At 38.8% G+C, this 20,568-nt stretch overlaps 1 protein-coding gene across 1 annotated transcript in view; it reads right to left on the bottom strand.

Moving 5' to 3' along the window:
• The window catches only part of LOC105935060 (myocyte-specific enhancer factor 2D homolog), a gene marked incomplete in the record, with an annotated part of 46,214 nt that overhangs the window by 1,697 nt on the left and 23,949 nt on the right, over window positions 1-20,568 (bottom strand). Inside the window, 7 exon segments of the mRNA XM_036145264.1 lie at window positions 2,919-2,969; window positions 5,791-5,859; window positions 8,881-9,043; window positions 10,812-10,941; window positions 13,839-13,868; window positions 14,940-15,121; window positions 16,821-16,877. Coding sequence (XP_036001157.1) covers window positions 2,919-2,969; window positions 5,791-5,859; window positions 8,881-9,043; window positions 10,812-10,941; window positions 13,839-13,868; window positions 14,940-15,121; window positions 16,821-16,877 — 682 coding nt within the window.

Genomic DNA, 20,568 nt, shown 5'->3' with positions numbered 1-20,568 from the left:
ACCGAAGCTAACCCGTGACGCTGTGAGAGCGACGCAGGAAAAAACAAAACTTTTTTTTTTTAATGTGTTTGCGGCTCTAATAGTGCGCGTTTTACTGACAGTGAGCTGACAGGAAGAGGGGGGAAGACAGGCGGCAAAGCGCCGCGGGTCGGAGTTGATCCGGGCCGACCGCGTCGAGGACTAAAGGCCTCCTAATATGGTTTGCGCTAACCGCTAACGGTTAGCGGCTAACCGCTCGTTAGCGGCTAACCGCTTGCCAAATCCGGTCGGTAGAAGGACGAAAACATGGTTTCCACCAACAAAAGCCTTCAGAGGCGTTCTCTGATGTTCTTTTAATGAAACAATATTAGGTAGATTGGACAACACGGAAGAAATAGCAGCATCAATGTTAACGCTTGCTTCCTCGATGCGAGCCGCCATTGCTGTCTGAATCAAAACAGTCACACGTCACGGTCGCTTCTCCACTACGTCACATCTATGAAACTCCAGCCCTGCGTCCTGATTGGCTGGACAATAAAATTGGTTGGAGAAATCACTCTCTATGGGAGATGTCCCAGATGGATGCGAGTGGAGCTAGGCGGAGCAACATACGTCTGGTTAGAGTCAGGTTAAGAATTTGCATCAGTGAACATCAATTTTTAGGGCCTAAAAAATTCTTAATTGGATTCAGCTCTGGACTTTGACAAGACTACTATACAAAATTAATATTCAGAGATCTAAATTGTCTCACTGCAGCCCTCTCTGGTGTTTGTCTGGCTGGAAAGTGAATCTCGCCCCAATTTTAGAGTATTTTGCACCTTAGAACAGTTTTCCTGTCAACCACACAAAGATGCTACTGTCACCAAGTTTCTCAGCAGAGACGCCGAGTTCAAGGTTTGTCTTTTACTTTCCTGTTTTCCCTAGATGGCTTGTAGCAAAGTAAAAACGCGACTTTTCATGGCTTTCTTTGAACACAGACTGGATTCTCTCCATTTTACTATAAATGGCAGTGAAGCAAATTACTAAGAAAAACTTTCATGTAGAAAGAAATGTTACTTTCCTCGTACCGCATTGTGCTGATCCATCACATAACATCCCAGTAACAGGATTCCTACAATTCTTCATGTAAAAAGTCCCTGTTTTCCAGACCCAACATCTTTAGCGTCACCTGTACGTTTTGTTGCATTTACAATTTAAAAATACTTAAGTTTACTTTAATTATGGTAATTGTTTCCACAACGGGAAGCCTTCAAATACGTGATCTGCATAAACAAGAAACTGGGAAGTAAGAAACACACTAGGATGGATAGAAGGGAAGAAAAACAGGTAATAAACAAGGAAGCAAAGGAGGTAGGACACAGATACAAGCAAAGGAAGAGAAAACATGGAAGGAAAGAAAAACGAGGAGGAAAGTTAAGAAAAGATAGACAAGGAAATATTTGAGAAAGGAAGGAAGTAGACAAGTAGGCAATGAAGGAAGGAAACAAGGCAACGTTACAAGAAAGTATACAAATAACAAAGGAGTCACGAAAAGATATGAGAAAGTACAAAAGGAAGACAGGAGACAAGAAAGTAAGCAAGAAAGGAAAGAAGAAGACAAGAAAATAGACAAGGAAGGAATGAAACAAGGAAGTATACAACAAAGGTTGTATATGAGCAAGAGAAGAAGGAGAGAAGAAAGTTTACAAGAAAGGAAGGAAGGATATGAGCAAGGTGGGGAGGAAGGGTACAGGGAAGTATACCAGGAAGGAAGAAATGAAGAAGACAAAGTACACAAGAAAGGAAGTATATGAGTAAGGAAAGAAGGTGACAAGGGAGTATACCAGGAAGGAAGAAAGGAAGGAGACAATGTACACAAGAAAGGAAGTATATCAGTAAGGAAAGAAGGTGACAAGGGAGTATACCAGGAAGGAAGAAAGGAAGGAAGGGGGAAAGTCTATGAGGAAGGAAGGAAACAAGGAAGTAAACAACAAAAAAGAAAGGAGGAGACAAGAAAGTATACAAGAACAGAAGGAAGGGGACAAGGGAGTGTATGAGGTAGGAAGGGACAAAGGAAGTATACCATGAAGGAAGAAAGGAAGGAGACAAAAAAGTATACGAGAAAGGAAAGAAGGGGACAAGGAAGTGTATGGGGAATGAAGGGTAAAAGGAAGTATACCAGGAATATAGAAAGAAAGCAGACGAAGTATACAAGAAAGGAAGGAAACAAGGAAGTATACCAGGAAGGAAGAAAGGAAGGAGATAAGGCGTATATGGAAGTTTATGAGGAAGGAAGGACACAAAAGACGGACCACAATGGGACAGAGTATAAACGGCTGAAGCACAAATATATTTTTTTCCAACTGTGTTAATTTTTTCCATTTGTTTCCAGGCCTGGAAAACACATAAAAAAAAATCTAAATCCAGACTTTCCCAGAATGCACAGGAATCCTGCAATGAAACGCATGAACATTTGTGGTTGTAAAAGTGACAAAATGTGAAAAAGTTTCTTTTGTAAGGCACTTGTACAAGTAATTAGCCACGTAACGAAAGCATATGATTAGAAACCCAGAAGACCACTTGTGTCAGGACAGAACATCACAGAGCGAGCAGCCACACCCACTTAGTCGACAACGCCGTCTCCTGAGACCGTAAAACAGCAACGTAACACCCCCCCCCCCCCCAACAGCTCCCGAACCATCAACAGAAGCATGAAATGATTCATGTGTGTGACAGGGTGGTTTGCAGTGAGTCAGCGAGGAGGTGAAGTGAACTCCAAATGGGGAGGGGGGATGTTAGAAAACATGGTGGAAACCAGAGCTGCATCGCCTTCCTGTTTGGCAGCAGACATGCTTAAAGAGGGGGCGTGGGGGGGAGGAGGGGGGAGGAGGAGGGGGGGGGGGGGGGCAGCCAAAAAGCGATCACGAGACACACAGGAAAAAGGAAGTGTGATACAGTACCGGCCCAACCACTCATCTCTACCCAAGAGCAGGTTGGACGGAGAGCCAACGCTGTGGGAAGAAAACAACATGTTGGAGCCCAAAACCGAAAGGGAACAGGTGGATTAGAAAGGCACGTGAGGAGAAGAGTGTGAAACATTATCGCAGGCAAGGCTTTGTCTACCGCCGATCACGACACCAGCTATGTTTTTGGGTTTTTAAAGCACCACAAAGACAGGGCGAAAAAATAAAAATCACAAGATGTCCTGGATTTCCTGACGCGTTTACAGAGAAATAGAGTCTCCAAGCAGCCCTAATTCAGACACTGGTAACCTCTGTGTTAATGTTCTTCTAGCTTCCCTTAAATCTGAACACAGCAATAGTGAGAGCAACGGCACATACATGCAGAAAGCTTTGATTCAGGGTGGTTTATTTACTAAACTCTTCATTGAAGTTGGGTTTTCTAACTAACTTCTCTTCTGAGGCGCAAAATGTTCTTTTAATGCTTTAAAATGACCCGAGTAATATTTCTTGAGGTCATTTAATATATTGTTTAGCTCTTGACTTTAGCTACTTATTAATTAATTTAGCTACTTTTTAATTAATTTCCTGTTTTAGTTAATAAACTCTGACCAAAGAAAGATAAAAAAAAAAGAAAGTTGTTAACATAGGGGACGGAACAATTTGATTTGTCCACACAAAGCATAATAAAATAATAATAGATAGATAATAATAATCCTAACTTACTAGATAATAAGTAAATTAGGATCTTTAGGAAAACAGCCAAATGATAAACAGAGGAGGATTGCATCTTTCAAGTTCTGTCTGGACTGGATGTTTTCCTCCTTTAAGAAGTATTTTTTTTAATCTTAAATCCTCTTTTTGGTCATTTTCTCCACTAAGAAACAAATTCCAACTGTGATGAGTGGCTATAAATAAAATAAAAAAAGTAACTTTTGCTTCAGACCACTTCAAAAGATAACATGAAAGTGTGTCTGAAGCATGCTTCTGCTTTACCTCAGTATGTAAGACATATTATTGTCTACATATAGACATATTATTGTATTACTGTACATTACAGGTATTACGCTTCCAATTTGAGGCTAAAAGGGTTTTAGTTACAACACACCAGCCCAGACGCTCACATATTAATAAGCATAAAGGCACTTCAGTGGGTCTGATAGTTTTAGGATATTTCTTCTGACACAGTTAACTATTAGAAATACACTACCACTCAAACGTTTGGGGTCATTTAAAAATGTCTCTATATTTTTTTATAAAAAGCACCATTTTCTTCTATTTAAATAACCTTGAATTAACCATTAAACACAGTGTAGACATTGTCAATGTGGTATTTGGTCTATAATGGAGTGGCTAGCACAGTCACCAGACCTCAACCCGTTTCCTCAGATTACCTCAACACATTTACAGCTAGAAAAATCAAAGGTCTGCAAGACTACAACTGCTGCAACTGGAGGATTCTTTGATGAAAACAAAGTGTGAAGCACATTATTATTATTTCTAACCTCCTCAATGTCTTCACTATATTTTCTAATGATTTTGCATCTCATTTTGTTAATAACGTGCGAGTTTTCTTGGGAAAAACATGCCATTTTCTTGTGTGACCCCAAAACCTTTGAGTGGTAGCATTTGCGCATTAAAAATAAATTAAAACCGTATGGACCCTAATAATGGTAGGCAATGCCATTTTTCACAGTGCTTTACAAAAATCTCTAATCCGCAGAATGCTGAATTGTGACAAAACTTACGGTTTGTAGAAAATCTATTACTCTTCTATACAATTCACTGCAAAAACGGAACTTGAAATAAGTAAAATGTTCTTAAAATGAATGTATTTGTCCTTGATTTGAGCAGGTAAATAAGATGTTTTGCCAATGGAATAAGATTTTTGCACTTAAAATAGGAACAACTCATCTCCATCATCTTATTTCAAGTGCAGGATGTCTAATTATCTTATTTTAGGGGTCAAAATACTCATTCCATTGGCAAATAATCTTATTTACCTGCTCAAATCAAGGACAAATACACTAACTTTAAGAACATTTTACTTATTTTTAGATCAGTTTTTGCAGTGTTGCAAAAGTATTCACACTCCGTGGACATCTCCATGTTTTGTCGTGTTAAAAACACAGAGAGATTTTATCTGGCAGACCATGATCCCTTTTAGTTCAGCCTCCCTCGACTCCATACTTAGAACAACGTTTTATGCAAATACAGCTGCGAGTGTTTTTGGGCGGTACGTATCTATAAACTTTACACATCTAGACGCTGAGCTTTTTGCATATTCTGCAAAATACCTCAAGCTCAGTCAGACTGGATAGAAAGTTTCTGCAATCATAAATCATGACCTCATGTTACCTCAGATTCTCCATTAGATTTATGTCTGGACTTTGATTAGGCCATTCTGAGACATGACTATGCTTCTATTGTAGCTCTGGCAGCAAACCCCTATCCCAGTCTCTACTCTTTCCAGGTTTCCTCCCATTTTCGAGACGTATTTAACTCCACCCATCACCCCACCAACTCTGACCAGATTCCCAGTCCCTGTTGCTGCCCCCACAGCATGATGCTGCCCCCACCGTGTATTATTTTATCACATGAAGTCCCCCTGCAGTTTGTGGAAATGTTCAACGGATATGAATACTTTTGCAAGTTTCTGAATCAAATCTATTAAAATTTTCTCATCTTTAAAAGATCTCAGTCTTTTAAAAGCAGTTTGCGTGCCCAGTTACAATCACTCGCTCTAATGCGATATGTGCTGGACATAAGTGTTGCATTAGAGGGAGGATGCATTGAAATATAACGTGGACCACCCCCCCCACCCCACAGACAAAGTCATGACATTTCACACACACTAGCAGTGGCTGTTCACCTCAGATTGGCAGCCAGACTGGACACTTGGCTAGACAGCTCGCTGCTCTGTTTGTCCACGCCCCACATGCTGTGGACGAGAGGAGAGGACACACTTCAAGGATCTGCCGTTTAATGTGACCAAAGCCCAGCCCAAAACATATAATCTAATTCAGATGCTACTTAAGCGTCATAAATCCTGTGGGGGAGAAAAAAAATAAAATTACTGTGAAGGGGAGGAAAAAAAAGGGAAAACTTTCATGGGAATTTCCATCCAAATTAAGCTGTTCTCCACAGTTCACATTAAATAACATTACAACAAATGAGAAATTCCTGGACGATGCTGACAGCAGCTTTAATTTCTTCGGAGAAAAGCCGAAATCTGATGACTACAATCCTGACTAAAGAGGACAACACTGATGTTAGGAAAGCTACAATTTTACAAGAACAGAAACAAATGGAGGCTCAGACTTACTAATACAAAATTTAAAACCTCTAAAATGCATTTTTATTTATACACAATTATTTCTGGATTACTTAAATATGACAAATTAAGTAAATGCAATTGTTCTTGAGCTGCTGTAACAATTATTTCTCCTAAAAAACGTCAGATGCTAATTGAGTCCTCTCACAAAAGCACCACAGCTAATTTTAAAATGACTTCAATGGCAAAAACTTCACATTTCACTCCATTTAACGTCCAAGTAAGGACTGTGGGAAAAAATATTTTTTTGTCTGACCAACTACACTTAACAACTATTACACACATGCAGGATTATATAAAAAAGTGTTGTAAATTCAGCACTATGGTGCTAAAATATTAAAATGTTAGATATTCAGCTCACTGTAGTTTTTAAGGTGCTTTAAATTGATTAGGAATAAATTCACTATTAAACCCACTTGTATGTGGATTCCTTCACTTATTGGCATTGCTACTATTTGGATTTTCTTATGTTTTATGCTCTTTTGCTTGGTATAAAATGAGTTGTTTTACAGCAGCAGCCTGTTTAATATGAGCACAGTTCCTGTTGATACAGAGAAAAAAGATGAAGTCTCCCTAACATTTTCAGCTCGTTAAATTTAATGCACGTCCTCTCCGTGATGTTTCAACGTGATGAGAACAAACCTTCAAAGACTATAAACGTGCAACTCCTCGCCTGGACCCTTCCTTTTAACGTGGTTGCCTTCAGGAGCAGAACGAGAATAAACTGAAGAAAGCATTTCACTACTGCACATCTGCGTGTAGAAGTCCTGGACCACCTTCCTCATATTTGGACTCCAAGTAACTAGACTTATTTTTGTATTTTATTTTAAAAGTGCTCTGCAATGAAAATAAGTAGACTTTTCAAAGTCTTTCGTTTCATTTTGTGCTTTTTAATCCTATTTAAACTATTATTACCTGCGCATTTAAGCAGTATAAATGTTGAATCACTCTACCATGCTCTTCATCCTTGAGTTTAAAAGTTGAATGATTCATAGGTCAAAGAACAAATTATAAATTGGATCATCAGGCTCTTTTGTACCACCAGCCTGTCAGAAAAAAACAAAACACAATATGTTCCCACTTTTTAGGAAACAAACATTTTGGAGGCCCAGAGAAATTGTCTAGTGACTGAAATCGGACGATTTTCAGCTTGATCTGTCCTGACCGGCGAAAGTCGGTCCGAAACTCAAAAATCCCATCTTACAATCAGTAAAGGCACCATACCTAAGCCCCAATTGGCCGAGCTGACAACGACTTTTAAACCTAGCTACTTCCAGTATCAAGACAGTAAAGTTAGAGCTATTTAAAAGGAGACCATTTTCAATAGGGTGTCTTAATATATCCGCAGCTCATTCAGGCTGCGAGAAAGTGAGAGAGAGCAACACTTAAGTAGGTAACAGGAAAGCTGAGCGGAGTACAGCAAAGTGTTTTGTTTTATGCATCAGAGCTCTGTTAGACAGTGCTAGATTTGAAAATATTAGTAGCCTTTTTTAAATTTCAAATTTAAGGTGTTTGGTGTATATTTTTAGGAGAATACACATAAACTGGTGTTTTAGTAATGCTAACAGCGTTAAATTCCTATATTTGCGAATATATTTTAAATGTGGTGTGACGTTGACTCTATTCCTCATATAAGTAATAAATAACTGTTCGTAGGAGGAAAGCTGAATGTATTAAGAATAGGCAGACTGATCCTGCTAGCTGGTTATATCTGGATAATTCAGGAGGATCTACACATACAACCTCAGACAAATCATAAAATACGTCTTTAACGCTGCTCCTTCACATATCGGATCACTTTCCCTCCTGCGACAAGAAGACTCCCCTCCTGATGCAATCTAGTAAAAGCTTTCAGATGTGCTTCTGTTTTTAAATCCTTAATGTGAAAACATAGAAAAAAATAAATAAACCTTTTCCAGTTCTTCTGACTAAAGAATCAAGATTAATTGAATAAACACAAAATTTCCTTTTTTCCCCAAAATGGATTTCTGTGAGCCAATATGGTCCTGCAGTTTTGTCAAATTATTATTGTAACAAAAAGGTAATTAATTATGTTTATTTTTCTGTCCTTGTTATTTTTACCAACAATACAAAACAAATCATGTCAATTAAGAAATAAATCCTATGTTTAACTTTTGCTGCTTCAATCGAATGAGCCCTGCAGGGTTTCCTTTCAGTGGTTGTGTAGGGGGCTAAATCCAAGGGACCCCGGTTCAAATCCCGGTTGTGGCAGGAAGGGCATCCGGCGAAGTGTGCAGACTTGCTTTGGCGACCCCTGAATAAGGGAGCGGACTCACTCACATCCATAAATCTGTTAAAGATGTTTATCTTGACCGGAAACCTTCATGAAACACAACAATATCAACAAAGTGTTACCCGCCCCCAGTTCACTTTTGCTTGTTTAACAAATGCCAAAGAAAACTATTCAGATTGATGTAATGACGATGGCGACATGCAAACCAGTTCACTAAAGAGGATGCAAGTTGCTTGCATTTGAGATCATGGTATGCGTATAATGCAAGCAACTGGTAGGGTCAGTATGTCAGCTGTAAGGATGTTATCAGAAGACTTGAGAGCTGTTAAGACGAGCATGTTACGACGACAAAAACATAAAAAAAGGAGACTTACACCAAGTTGCTGAGTGACGCGAGGTTAAGCTGTTGCTGCTGCTGCTGTTGGGGCTGTTGCTGCTGGGAGACGGCCTGCTGCTGTTGCCATGTGGTCGGCAACAGTCCGCCGGGTGAGGCGAGAGCGTGTAAAGCGGTGATGTCTGCACTGGTCAGCTGGTACTCTGAGGGAGGGTGAAAGATGCAAAACTTAAATAGTCATTTAAAACTTCTGTTAAGGTAAGGCAAGCCTTTTTTTTTGCAGTTTGGGGCTTTTTTTGTTCGCTTAGAACAGGGGTCGGCAACCTTTACCACTGAAAGAGCCATTTGGACAGTAAAGAAAACACTGGGAGCCACAAAATCCTTTTGAAATTTTAAATGAAATAACGCTGCACATAAGGGCTTTTTTGCAACAGAATGGACCCGCACCAGAACCAATGCACCTCTGCGCTTGTACTTCTACTGTTGTTTTATGGAAATCATCAACTCGGCTAATGTCAGAGTTTTTATTTTGAATAAAGCTTGGTGCGAGTAAACGCACATCATGGTCGGATTATTTGATTTTCAGCCCATATAAATGGTTCATCCGGAATACTTTCTTTCTTTAATCTGCGACTCGTTTGTCCTGACCTCCGAGACAAAAGGAACGCACCATTATGGTCTGACGTTCTGTTAACTGTGACATCATCCAGAGAAGACGGCTCACCCGCTACTACCATCTAATGTAGAACAGATTACTGGATCAATGTGTGCTTCTGTGCTTTTTTGTTTCTCTTGTTGTGTCTCTGCTCTGTCTTCTCTAACCCCCAGTCAGTCGAGGCAGATGACCGTTCATACTGAGCCCGGTTCTGCTGGAGGTTTTCCTTCCCGTTAAAGGGGAGTTTTTCTTTCCACTGTCGCTTCATGCTTGCTCAATATCAGGGATTGCTGCAAAGCCATGGACAATGCAGACGACTCTCCCTGTAGCTCTAAGCTTCTCCAGGAGTGAATGCTGCTTGTCGGGACTTTGATGCAATCAACTGGTTTTTCCTTATATAGGAAATTTTTGACCAATCTGTATAATCTGATTAAATTTGACTTTGTAAAAGTGCCTCGAGATGACATGTTTCATGAATTGGCGCTATATAAATAAAATTGAATTGAAATTATCCACTTGTAGCCTCGGCATCATTCAGCTTGGACTATAAAATCGCTCCGAGAAATAAAAACGGATTTGTGATACTGGTTAGCTGGAAGTCCATGACCTTGTTTACCAGCTCCGCAGCAAATTCTGTGACAGTTCCAGAGTCTGGGTCACTGGCGTTTTTAAGGCCAGGCTTAAAACCGATTTATTCAGACTGGCTTTTAACATTCAGTAGCACAGTGTCATATTTTGTATTTTATTTTGTACTTGCTTTTTATGTTAATGTTTTTACGTTTTTGATTCTGTTTCTAAAACATAGATTTTATGTACAGCACTTTGGTCACCGCGTGTGTTGTAAAGGTCTATATAAATCAAAGTTGATTGATTGATTGATTCATAAAATGTAATTGAAAACAGAGAAAGCTGAATTGCTTTGAAAAATATGACCCAAAAGAATATAAAGATTTCTACGCAGCACCTTTAGATTTTCAGCACTCCTAGAGACTCAAAGTACACAAAAAATGTATTTAAGAATCAAGGTTTTTCAAGTTATTTCAAGTTTTTCCAGTTATTTTCATGTTTTAAGTCTTGTATCAACAACATTTCTAAGCATATAAAACTCTACGCTGATGACATGTAAGTTTCTTTAAATATTCTCTGCAATTATTTCTGTAAGGAAATATATACTTTAAAGTACTTAATCGAAGAAAATATTTTAAACATTCCCCATCATGAGCTTGAATTGTGGAAACACTTTTTATTCCTAATGTTTTCAGAGTTTTTAAATGTTTTATAAAAAGGTACGATTATTACCAGCTTCTTTGACTCACCTGTGTTGTACGCTGTAGGTATGGCGGAGAAGGGCAGGCCCTGTGCCAGGAGGCTCGGTGTGGCTACAGACACCACAGGTGTGGTGAGGGTTTGTGCCACTTGGCTTCCAGCCGCCAGCCGCTGGGCGTTCTGCCAAAGAGCGAAATAACATCAGCAAAAAATAAAACAACAGCTTCAACTATGTGAGCCAGCCTTAGGGTCGGTTTCAAGTACTTTCATTTGGACATGCTTGGAATGACAGATGCACACATGGCTGGATTCAAAATGATGTTACGCATTGAGTAAACCTCTCAGTGCGCTCTTGATGACATGCATCAAAAAACAGACTCCTTGATTGGAATAAGACATGTAAGAGAATTACATCAAAGGCAATTTATTCAATATTTGGTTACAGTGGTGTAAAAAGAACTGACGTAAAAATGAAAAAAAATCATTGTAGAAATATTCATATAATTAACTTGACATGGACGGTCGAGAGTAATGTATTTTATAAACCGGTTGGCTGTCTAATAATAATACATTTTATGATACTTTTGTTTTTAAATTAGAGAATACTGACCAGTAAAAGATCTCAGACAACCTTGAATTACAGCCTAAAGTTAATCTGCATCAGAAAAAAAAACATAAAATTAAACCGATATTAAACTATGTTAACTATTTTTTTCTGTGCTTGCAATTTCTATATAATTGTATATATAGAATGGTGAAATTCCATAAAATGTTACTCATATATTTAGTGCATTTAATCATCATAACTAAAACATGCTTTAAAAATCCCAGAAGAATTTGTCTTGTGATTTCTGTTTTATTAACCGTTAATCACAATTTAAACATTTATTTTCAACATGTAACGTATCCCTGTTATTTTGTAACTCTCCAATGCCTCTTTAATTCCTAGCAACATATTAGTCACTGAAGAGAAACCATTTATTGTTTAGTTTACCTCTTAGCTTTTCATTGGATGTAAAAAAAAAAAAAAAAAAAGAAAAAAATCTTTGCAATAAGTCTTCTGATACGACAACATTCCTTTACATTCTTTTGAAAACTGAATATTGAGGAACTGCATCCCAACTGGACTATTTACACGACAAGATGACCAGCATTTCTATAATTTACATGTAATCGTTATGCTTTCAAAATGATTGAATTTAGCTCAAATAGAAAAAAAAAGCAACCCGGGGCTCTTCTCTTTAAAGACTAACAATATAAATCCTCTGCTATAAAAGGGTAAAGATTTGGTAATTTTACTCTGGAATTACCTTCACGTGTCAGAAGAAACATTCATCGAGCGTTTTGAATTACACTAAATGTACAAAGGGAGCAGAGGCAGATCTCAAAGAGGGAGAAAGATTCAATTATCTGCCTTTGTGAGGAAGAAGAGGGAGCGAGAGCCGACAGGGTGGAAGTGATGAAAATTAATCACCGTTCTCTGGAAAATGAGAATCTTGCCTGTCGACTTTAAGACGAATTGTAGAAGAGGGACGAGCACAGCCACCAGCAGCTGCAGGCAGCAGCCATTACTCCTCTAAAACATATTTGTCTTAATAACTATTATTATTTTGTTGCCTGAATTGTGAAGTGGATGCACCGTGACAAAGGGTCACTTTTCCGCAGCTTAGCAGCATATTCTACTAAAACGGAAAATGTCTGCAGATTTTATATCATCTTAATACACCTGTACATCTCTCAGAATCTGAAAACTGCTATTTTTTGTAACTATATTGTTTTTCTTACACTGTATTGTTAACTTTGTGTTTACTCTCCATTGGATTATTAACGTTATTGCTTGTTTTGATGCATATCTGTGTGCTTTAATTTGCCTGTCACTTTGACACTGATTAACATGAATTTCCCCGCTCAGGGACAAATAAAGGACAACAGTTTTATTCAGGAAGATAGAAATCGTGCTAGTTGTGTTAATAGAAGTGAAGCGACGAAAATAAAATAGTGATAATGCTCCGGATGTTACTACAGCTGCTGTATTAAGTAAATGTGTAATTTCTTCTCTCTGGGTTTAAATCTGCATTTTTTTACGTCACAGATGAGTTTCAATTATGCGATTTTAAATCGTTCTTGTTGTAAGAGTGAAACAAAACTGTTTACCAGATCAAAATTCCTGATTCAGTAACTTAACTTCTAATGTCTGTGCATTCATTGAATATAAAATTATAAAACAAAAGTGCAAGTAAAACCTAGAAGTCTTAAGACAATATGTCTACTGCTGGTTGTCCTGTTTGCAGAGAATGCTAATTGGTTAATTAACTACACCATTTCCTCCCATTTATGATTGATTTTATAACCTCTTGCAACATTTATTCCGGAAACATGCTGTTGAAAAAATATTTAGCATTTTCATTTCACCTCTAAAAGTCACCTGAAGTCCCCTGCTTTGGGTTTCACAATCCACATTGAAGCCGCAACCCCAAATTTGGAAGCCAGTGACTTAGAAGTATATCGAAATATCATCATCACTGTCAGTTAAATGCCTTTAATGTAATTCAAAGTAGTTATTAAAACTCTCAAACATTTTGTTGGATAGTGGGAATGAGTGTGTGAGACTGTCGGTGAACAGTGAAACATGCCCTCTGCGGCACTTCGCACCACAATGCAAAGTGAGAACAACACCCATGCTTTTGGATAGCACCATACAGCACGTTGAAGCGAGTCCAGCTCAAACCTGCAGGGGAATCGCTCCGATTTTTCTGCATCGGCGCCGCAAACAAAGATTAATGTCGGGTGGTCGATTTCTAGGTTATCTCTAAATACAAAAAAAAACAAAATGCTGGAATACAAAAAAAAAAAAAAAAAAACATCCAAGGATCCTGAACCACATGCAGTCAGTCAAACTGAACACCATCTCAAGAGAAATGTCGGTGAAACAAGACTGAAACAAGGAGAAACTCCTGCAGAGTCCTGCGGTCATGCTAAAAATGTGCGGACAGCTGACTTGGCGTCGACCCATGCGAGTGACTGATGTATGTGTTGGGTGGGTGGGTGGGTGGTGGGGGTAAGGGGGTGGGGATCACCTCGTTTACCAATTCCAGCTCATCCTCTGTCTGCAAGGAGTTGTAACAGAGATGGTTATAACTCTGGTGTGACTGAGTAAAATCATAAAAACAATGCCTGAACTAAAACTCCTTCATTAATGCAATTGCTCTCTGCTAAGTTGAAGACAAATGAGCAAAGTGTCACCGCCACTGCTCACAGGAAATACGAAGAAGTCACAATTTTCCAAATCTGTTCTCTAAGCTAACACAAACTTGTAGTTTCACATTGCGAGCCAACATTGCCAATTTGTTACCAAAACCCTGAGATATCTGAATACAGAGGTATTAAGGTTAAGAGTTATGTTTTTTTCATACCCGGTTTAAACTGCAACAGCTAGCCCTGAACTAAAAGCCCTTAAAACTAAACTTAAGACAGAGAGGAAAATAACCAAAACCGCACTGAACGTATTCAGATTCTGAAAGGTTTGCTTTCCAACATAAGTGCATCAACCCTCTATGAAGACATGTTAGTGCTAAAAGGAGCTTATGATATCAACAGAATCATGAGGCAAAGCTAACAATCTGAGAGAAAAATAGCCAGACATTGAGGAAGTGAGGCGAGAAATAACAAATAGGTTTCTGGAGAAATCTTTTTGCCCCTCGAGTCACGGTTTTGTTTATCAATCAGACTACAAGGGTGTTACAGTTTGATAAAAAGATCAGATTTGTCAGTAACATAACTTCAGGCACACAGACTTTAGAAAATGGCTTCAAAGAGCAATTGTGGCCTGGATACGTTAGATAAATCTTTTTTTTAACTGATTCACTTGCAGTATCCTTGGCATCCAACAACAAAACATGAAGCAATTTTTGGCCCCTCGGTTATTTCTTTCACCCCAGGAAACCCAGAGATTGGGACTTTTACCCCCGTGTCGTGTATAAGTCAGGGGCATTTTTGGCAACGTTTTTGTCTTATAAGTAAAGATATGGGAACCTGGAAAATCATAACCTGTTAACGTTTGTGAGCTTTTTAGGTAAACATTAAACTAATTGATCCGTGTAAGCGCCACACCTTGAGGGTGCCAAAAAACGTTGACTGGACGTAGCGAGACAACCAAAGTTGGACTTAGCTGATCTCACCATCTGCATGAGGCTCTTTCCACCCTGCGAGGTGATGACTCGGAGGTCTGGCTTGCGGCTGTTGACCATCTGCGGGCTGGGAGGTGGGGGCGGAGACTTGGCCGGGACTACTTTCCCCAGGCTGTTGCCGTTGGAGACGGTGAGCAGACCTGGGGAGGCCCTGGCGCTGGTGTATCCATTAGCTGCGGGGGAGACGGAGGTGCGAATGCATGGAAATCAATAGGGAAAGATCAAACAGGAGGGCTCAGACAGCAGGGGTACAGACAGTCAGCAAGTTGTGCTATGGTTGTTGCATAATCCTCTCTTTCAAACTGTGGCTAAACTCTGGGGGGGGGGTGGAAATTTTAAAGATGGGTCAATGTCAAAACAACAGGAGGGTTTGTAAATGTCAAGAAGGCGAAAGTGTGTGAATATGTTTGAAAACCTTAAATAAAAGGGGAGACTAAAGCCCCATTTACACTACCCTTGTTAAACCGATCCAGGCCGAGCTTGGATCAGTTAACCGTGCCGAGCTTGGTTCTGATGACCAGGGCTTTGAACCGGTTCAACTTTTTGTATTTTACAGGGAACAGAAACGAAACTGGAAACGTTATTATATTTTATATTCCGGAACTGGAACACTTATTTAAAAATAATGGTAACCGGTTAATACCGGTTTTATTTCGTTCCTCAAAGTTTTCGTTGCCTAATTAACTAAAAAAAAAAAAAGTAATTATTTTCCTGCGCACGTTACCATGACGGCTGATGTTCATTCACTTCCTGTGTGACATCACATCACACATTCGCTGACTGAATGGAGAGAGAGCGGTGTCTCCACTAGAGCTACACATCTTAAATAAGAGGTAAATTACGATCCATCGTTAAGTAAAACGCTCATTCCAAACACAATATCAACAGCTATATTTGTCAAACGAAAGGAACGAAATTAACCGTTCCGGGAACAGTAATTTTTTTTGTTCTAACCGGTTCGGGAACGTCAATTTATTGGTGGAACTCATAACCGGAAACGTTATAATTCCGTTTCTGTTCGGAACAAACCGATTGGGGAAAAAAAATCGGTTTAAAGCCCTGGTTCTGACGACCTTTTACACATCACGCTATGTCGGTTCCTTGGTTTCCTCGCCTCCTAGTGACGATCTGCGGTACTGCTGCTCTCTGGGATTGAAGGCGGCACCAAGCAAATCAAAATGGCGCCGCCCGTAACATTCAGGCAGTTATGTTTGGTGATACGTCGTTGTTTGCTGAGAGTCAGGCGAAGACGGCAACTTTTGGTGAATTTAGTTGACAGAGTCGGCTTTTGGGATGTGGATAAGACAAACGAACGTCTAATAAGGATTTACAGACCCAGGAAACAAGGAACGCTGAGGTTCATCACACTGCTAAGCAGAATCATCACTGGAAATCGTGTGTCACGGTAGGGAAGCTAGTATTTTTATGAATGTCTGAAATGTCAGCTGACTTCACAGAGATGACGCAGTCTGCTCATGCGCTCTTCGTTATCAGATAACTGAGATAAGGATAAACTGAGCCGAACCCACCTCTGGAACTGGTCTAGATTTGGCGCGGTCCGGTTGGGTCTGGCTCGGTTCAGTTCAGTTTGCATTCCATTTACACTTGATAGTTATCTCGGTTACCGAGCTCGGACTGGTCTCGGCACGGTTAAAAAAGGGTAGTGTAAACGGGGTATAAGTGAAACTGTGACATGGTGTGGATGCTGAAAACACTGAGCGTTCAGACAATCCTGCTCATTAGCGTCCAGTCACAGATGGTGCAAAGGGGAAATAATTACTTAATTAGATCGCAAAAAGAAGCCAATCTCAAAAAATTAATGACAATTTAGGCTTTGAAAAAAAATTTAATAAAGAAAAATAAACTACTCACAGACTGGACTTGGACATCCTCCATTTGAATTATTCAGGTCGCCTCCAAGAAGAGCCCCTATTCAAGAAGAAATAACATATAATCTATGCAACGCAATGCAATTTTGACTTTGTGACTGAAAGAAACCCAAAATTAAAAGTGCAACATAAGTTTATTTTCCAAGTTTAAACAATGGGATCAAGCTTAGGTGAATTTAGATGCCAAATGCAATCCTACAAAAGCTTTTTAAGGTTTGATCCTTTCATGTTTACATTAAAGACAGCATAACTTAAGAGTTGCATTCATAGTAATTTCAATCTCTAGTTTCCTGATCATGTGTGCAATGTGTGTATTGACAAAGGGATTATGATGATAAAGAATATTCTAGCTTCTTATGGGCTCCAAATGAGGGCTTTTACAGGTTTTGAATAACCAGAATATAAACTACAAAGTAATAAAATGGAGGTTTTGCTGTTTTTAGTCAAAGATGCACCTAGAAATCAGCTGCTGCAGGAAGTCATTTAAAGGAAAACATTTTTTTGATTTATACAGTGACAGAGCAGACTCAAACAGATAACAACTTTGTTTAACAGAGTACAGCAAAATTGCGTATTTTTTATACTTTTAAGCTTTCCATTGTGGAACATGCTGGACTTGAAAATGCTGGCAGCCTTTGGGAGACCTCAGAGGTGAGGTCAGGTTCTACGTTCTCCAGGATATGCACATTAAGAGGGCTGCTTTTAATAGTGCTAACCGTGAAATCCACCAATATAAGGTGCAGGCAGTTGTAATCGCTGTCATCATTATCTGACCGGTTTTACTGCAACCTCTCTGATTGCTTTTGTTTGAGACGTCACCTACATTTAAAAAAGCTTAAGAAATAAAACTAGAGCTGATTCAATATGGACAAAAAACATAATCACAATATTTGTTTTTGCATTGAATAGTTTTGGTAAGTATCACCATACAGTTTCAAATGAACAATTCAGCTTGTATGACACAATCGGTTTCAATGCAAAACTAAAATAACTAATTGAAATTAACCTTATTAACAACAAATTACATTCAATTTCTAAGCTTGCCATAAACCACACATTATAGGGCTGGACGATATAGGAAAAAGAAACATATCGATAAAATAGAAATCATATTGATCGATATCGATAATTATCAAACAATTCAAAACATACATTTTAAGTGCAGCCCTGACCATTTTATGCTGTTGCTTAGCGACCTAGTTTTAGATACAGAACACACAAACACTGAATTCACATTCAACCCTTTAATTATACAACTTTTAACCGAAGCTACAAGTTTTTAAAAACAACAGGTGCTCTCTGAACTCTTTGAAGGGGGCGGAGCTTGTTGACGGAGCGTTCCTGGGTCTGCGTTGTGATTGGCTGGGAGGACGTAATGAATGTAATATTAACCTGCATGGCTTAGAGTGCAAAAGGAAGGAAATCTTTTATTCTATTGCACTTTTTATTGACCTTTTTTTTCTATCATCGATATACATCTATCGATGGATATATATCGTTATTGGATTATTGTTCAGCCCTAACACGTTACAAACTAAACATACAACTCCCTTAAGAATTGTGAGAAATTATGAATCACAAGTGTCCATTTGATAAATGATTGTAATGATCTTATTGCCTCACACTAAACTTCCTTTCTCCATCTGACTATTACTGGTGGCGGGTGAGTTTATTCCCTGTTTTATTAGGCGTTTGCATATTCTTCATAGGACAGTGGTGCATATGGCACTGCAGTATTTGAATATGCATTTATCGTTAAATATTCAAAAAGGAACCGTGTCACACCTCTGCCTTGCTTGCGGCCCACTTTTGTTCTACTGCATCCCTGAGCCCTACTCGGGGGCTCTTTTACTACAAGGAGTGCTTGCAAAACTGTACGCTTTGTCATGGAGACAAAGAAAATACAGATCTTTAAAAATCAGGAAGTTCCAGGACATTAAAGTTCCTGTTTATGTGCATTAGCAGGGACAAAAAGTCACACGACATTAAAAAGTCCCCAGTAAATGAAGAGCGTTCCTTAACACCTAGGTTGTAGCTCAGAAAAAAAAAAAAATAGCAGCTTCCTTTGAGGCACGTAAATGGGTTAAAAGTCGTCGGGAAGCACTGATCGCTACAGTAGTAACAGGGTAAGTTATTTCCAAAGTAAGTTAGTTTTAATTTCACTTGTTTCTCCTCCCCTCCGGTGACCAACTGTGTGTTTCATCACAACACGCCCACACAGAAACATAGGACAAGAAGCAAGCTGACAACGACACAGCGACAACACAGAACAGACTCTCACACTGAGTGGAGACAGATTTGCCCTTTGCTTCAGGACAGGGACGATGGCCAACATTTGCAATGGGCTAAACGGTTTAAATTCATGATATAGAGACGGAAAATTGTTATTTAATTCGCAGCATAAGAATTAACCAAAAAATTTGGTTCTTATTTCTTAAAGGATGTCCCTGAGCACTTAAAAAGAACATTTGGGATAAAGTTAAATGCTATTTTTTCACTTTGGGAAGGGCATACAAAGTATAAAATAAAGAGTAGTTTAAACACAGTACAGTTAAGATGTCTGGCCAAAACTTTAAGATTAAGATTTTTCCATGAAAACAGACAAAAAAAAATCTTTTGCATTAAAAAAAACAAAACAGGATACAGTTCATTAGATGAAACATCAAAGCTTTAAAAGAATTTAATTCCAAAACTTAAGTCAATGTTTTACATTTTTAATCCAAGGAATTTCAAAACCTCTGCCAAACTGAACACTGTCTGCTTTTAATCTGATTTACAAGGATACAAAATGACCACAATCATGATGACTGAATGGTCTTGAATCTCACACTGATTAATGACAGAGGTTTGGATTCTTTAATTCTGCATACCTAGAACCAGAACCAAACAAGGAGAAGCAGCATTTAGTTCCTATGCTCCACTTATCTGGAACAAACTTCCAGAAAACTGTAAAAGTGCTGAAAGCCTGAGTTCTTTTAAATCAAGATTAAAAACACATCTGTTTAAAATTGCCTTTGACTGTTCTAGTTAAACAGTTTTACAGTTTTTAATGTTCTTTTTTGTTACTACATTCTATCCCTACTTGATTTTATTCTATTTTCTATCTACATTTTATTATTTTGCTATATCTTAATCATGTAAAGCACTTTGTATTGTCTTGTACTGAATTGTGCTATATAAATAAATTTGCCTTGCCTTGCCTTTAAATACGTAATTTAATTATTTCGGGTTTCACTTGCATGTTTAAGCTTGCAGAAGCTATGCTGAAGACATAACAGCAGCGGGTGGCAGCTTTTCTTTCACTTGGTTGGGAACCAACAACCGTAGTGAATATTGAATAGACTATATGGATTTTGGACTAAATCCAGAAACAGAGATTTGAAATTTGTTGCTTCCATGCAAGCTGAATTACCAAGGTTAAAACAAAATGTCGCTATCCATCTATCCAATGCATTTTCTAACACGTCTATCCCTTGTGGGATCGTAAGGGGTGCTGGTGCCTATCTCCAGCTGTCAATAGGCGAGAGGCAGACTGGCACCCTGGACAGGTCGCCAGTCTATGGCAGACAAAATCTCGCTAATTGGAGTTAATTGGAGCGCATCGATGCATAAGGGTATGAGTTTTACCACAGTGTGGGATCACCTACCAGCGGTGATTAAGGCTTATTACCAGTGCAACCTTTCAGCTAAAGTAAAAAAAAATAAAGTCCCTGCTCTGTGGCTCATCTGCT

This window comes from Fundulus heteroclitus, chromosome 13, assembly GCF_011125445.2.
Source record: "Fundulus heteroclitus isolate FHET01 chromosome 13, MU-UCD_Fhet_4.1, whole genome shotgun sequence".
In the NCBI taxonomy this organism is placed as follows: Eukaryota; Metazoa; Chordata; class Actinopteri; order Cyprinodontiformes; family Fundulidae; genus Fundulus; species Fundulus heteroclitus.
Note: the sequence above shows the minus strand (reverse complement) of the source record. Positions and strands in the feature narration are given on the sequence as shown.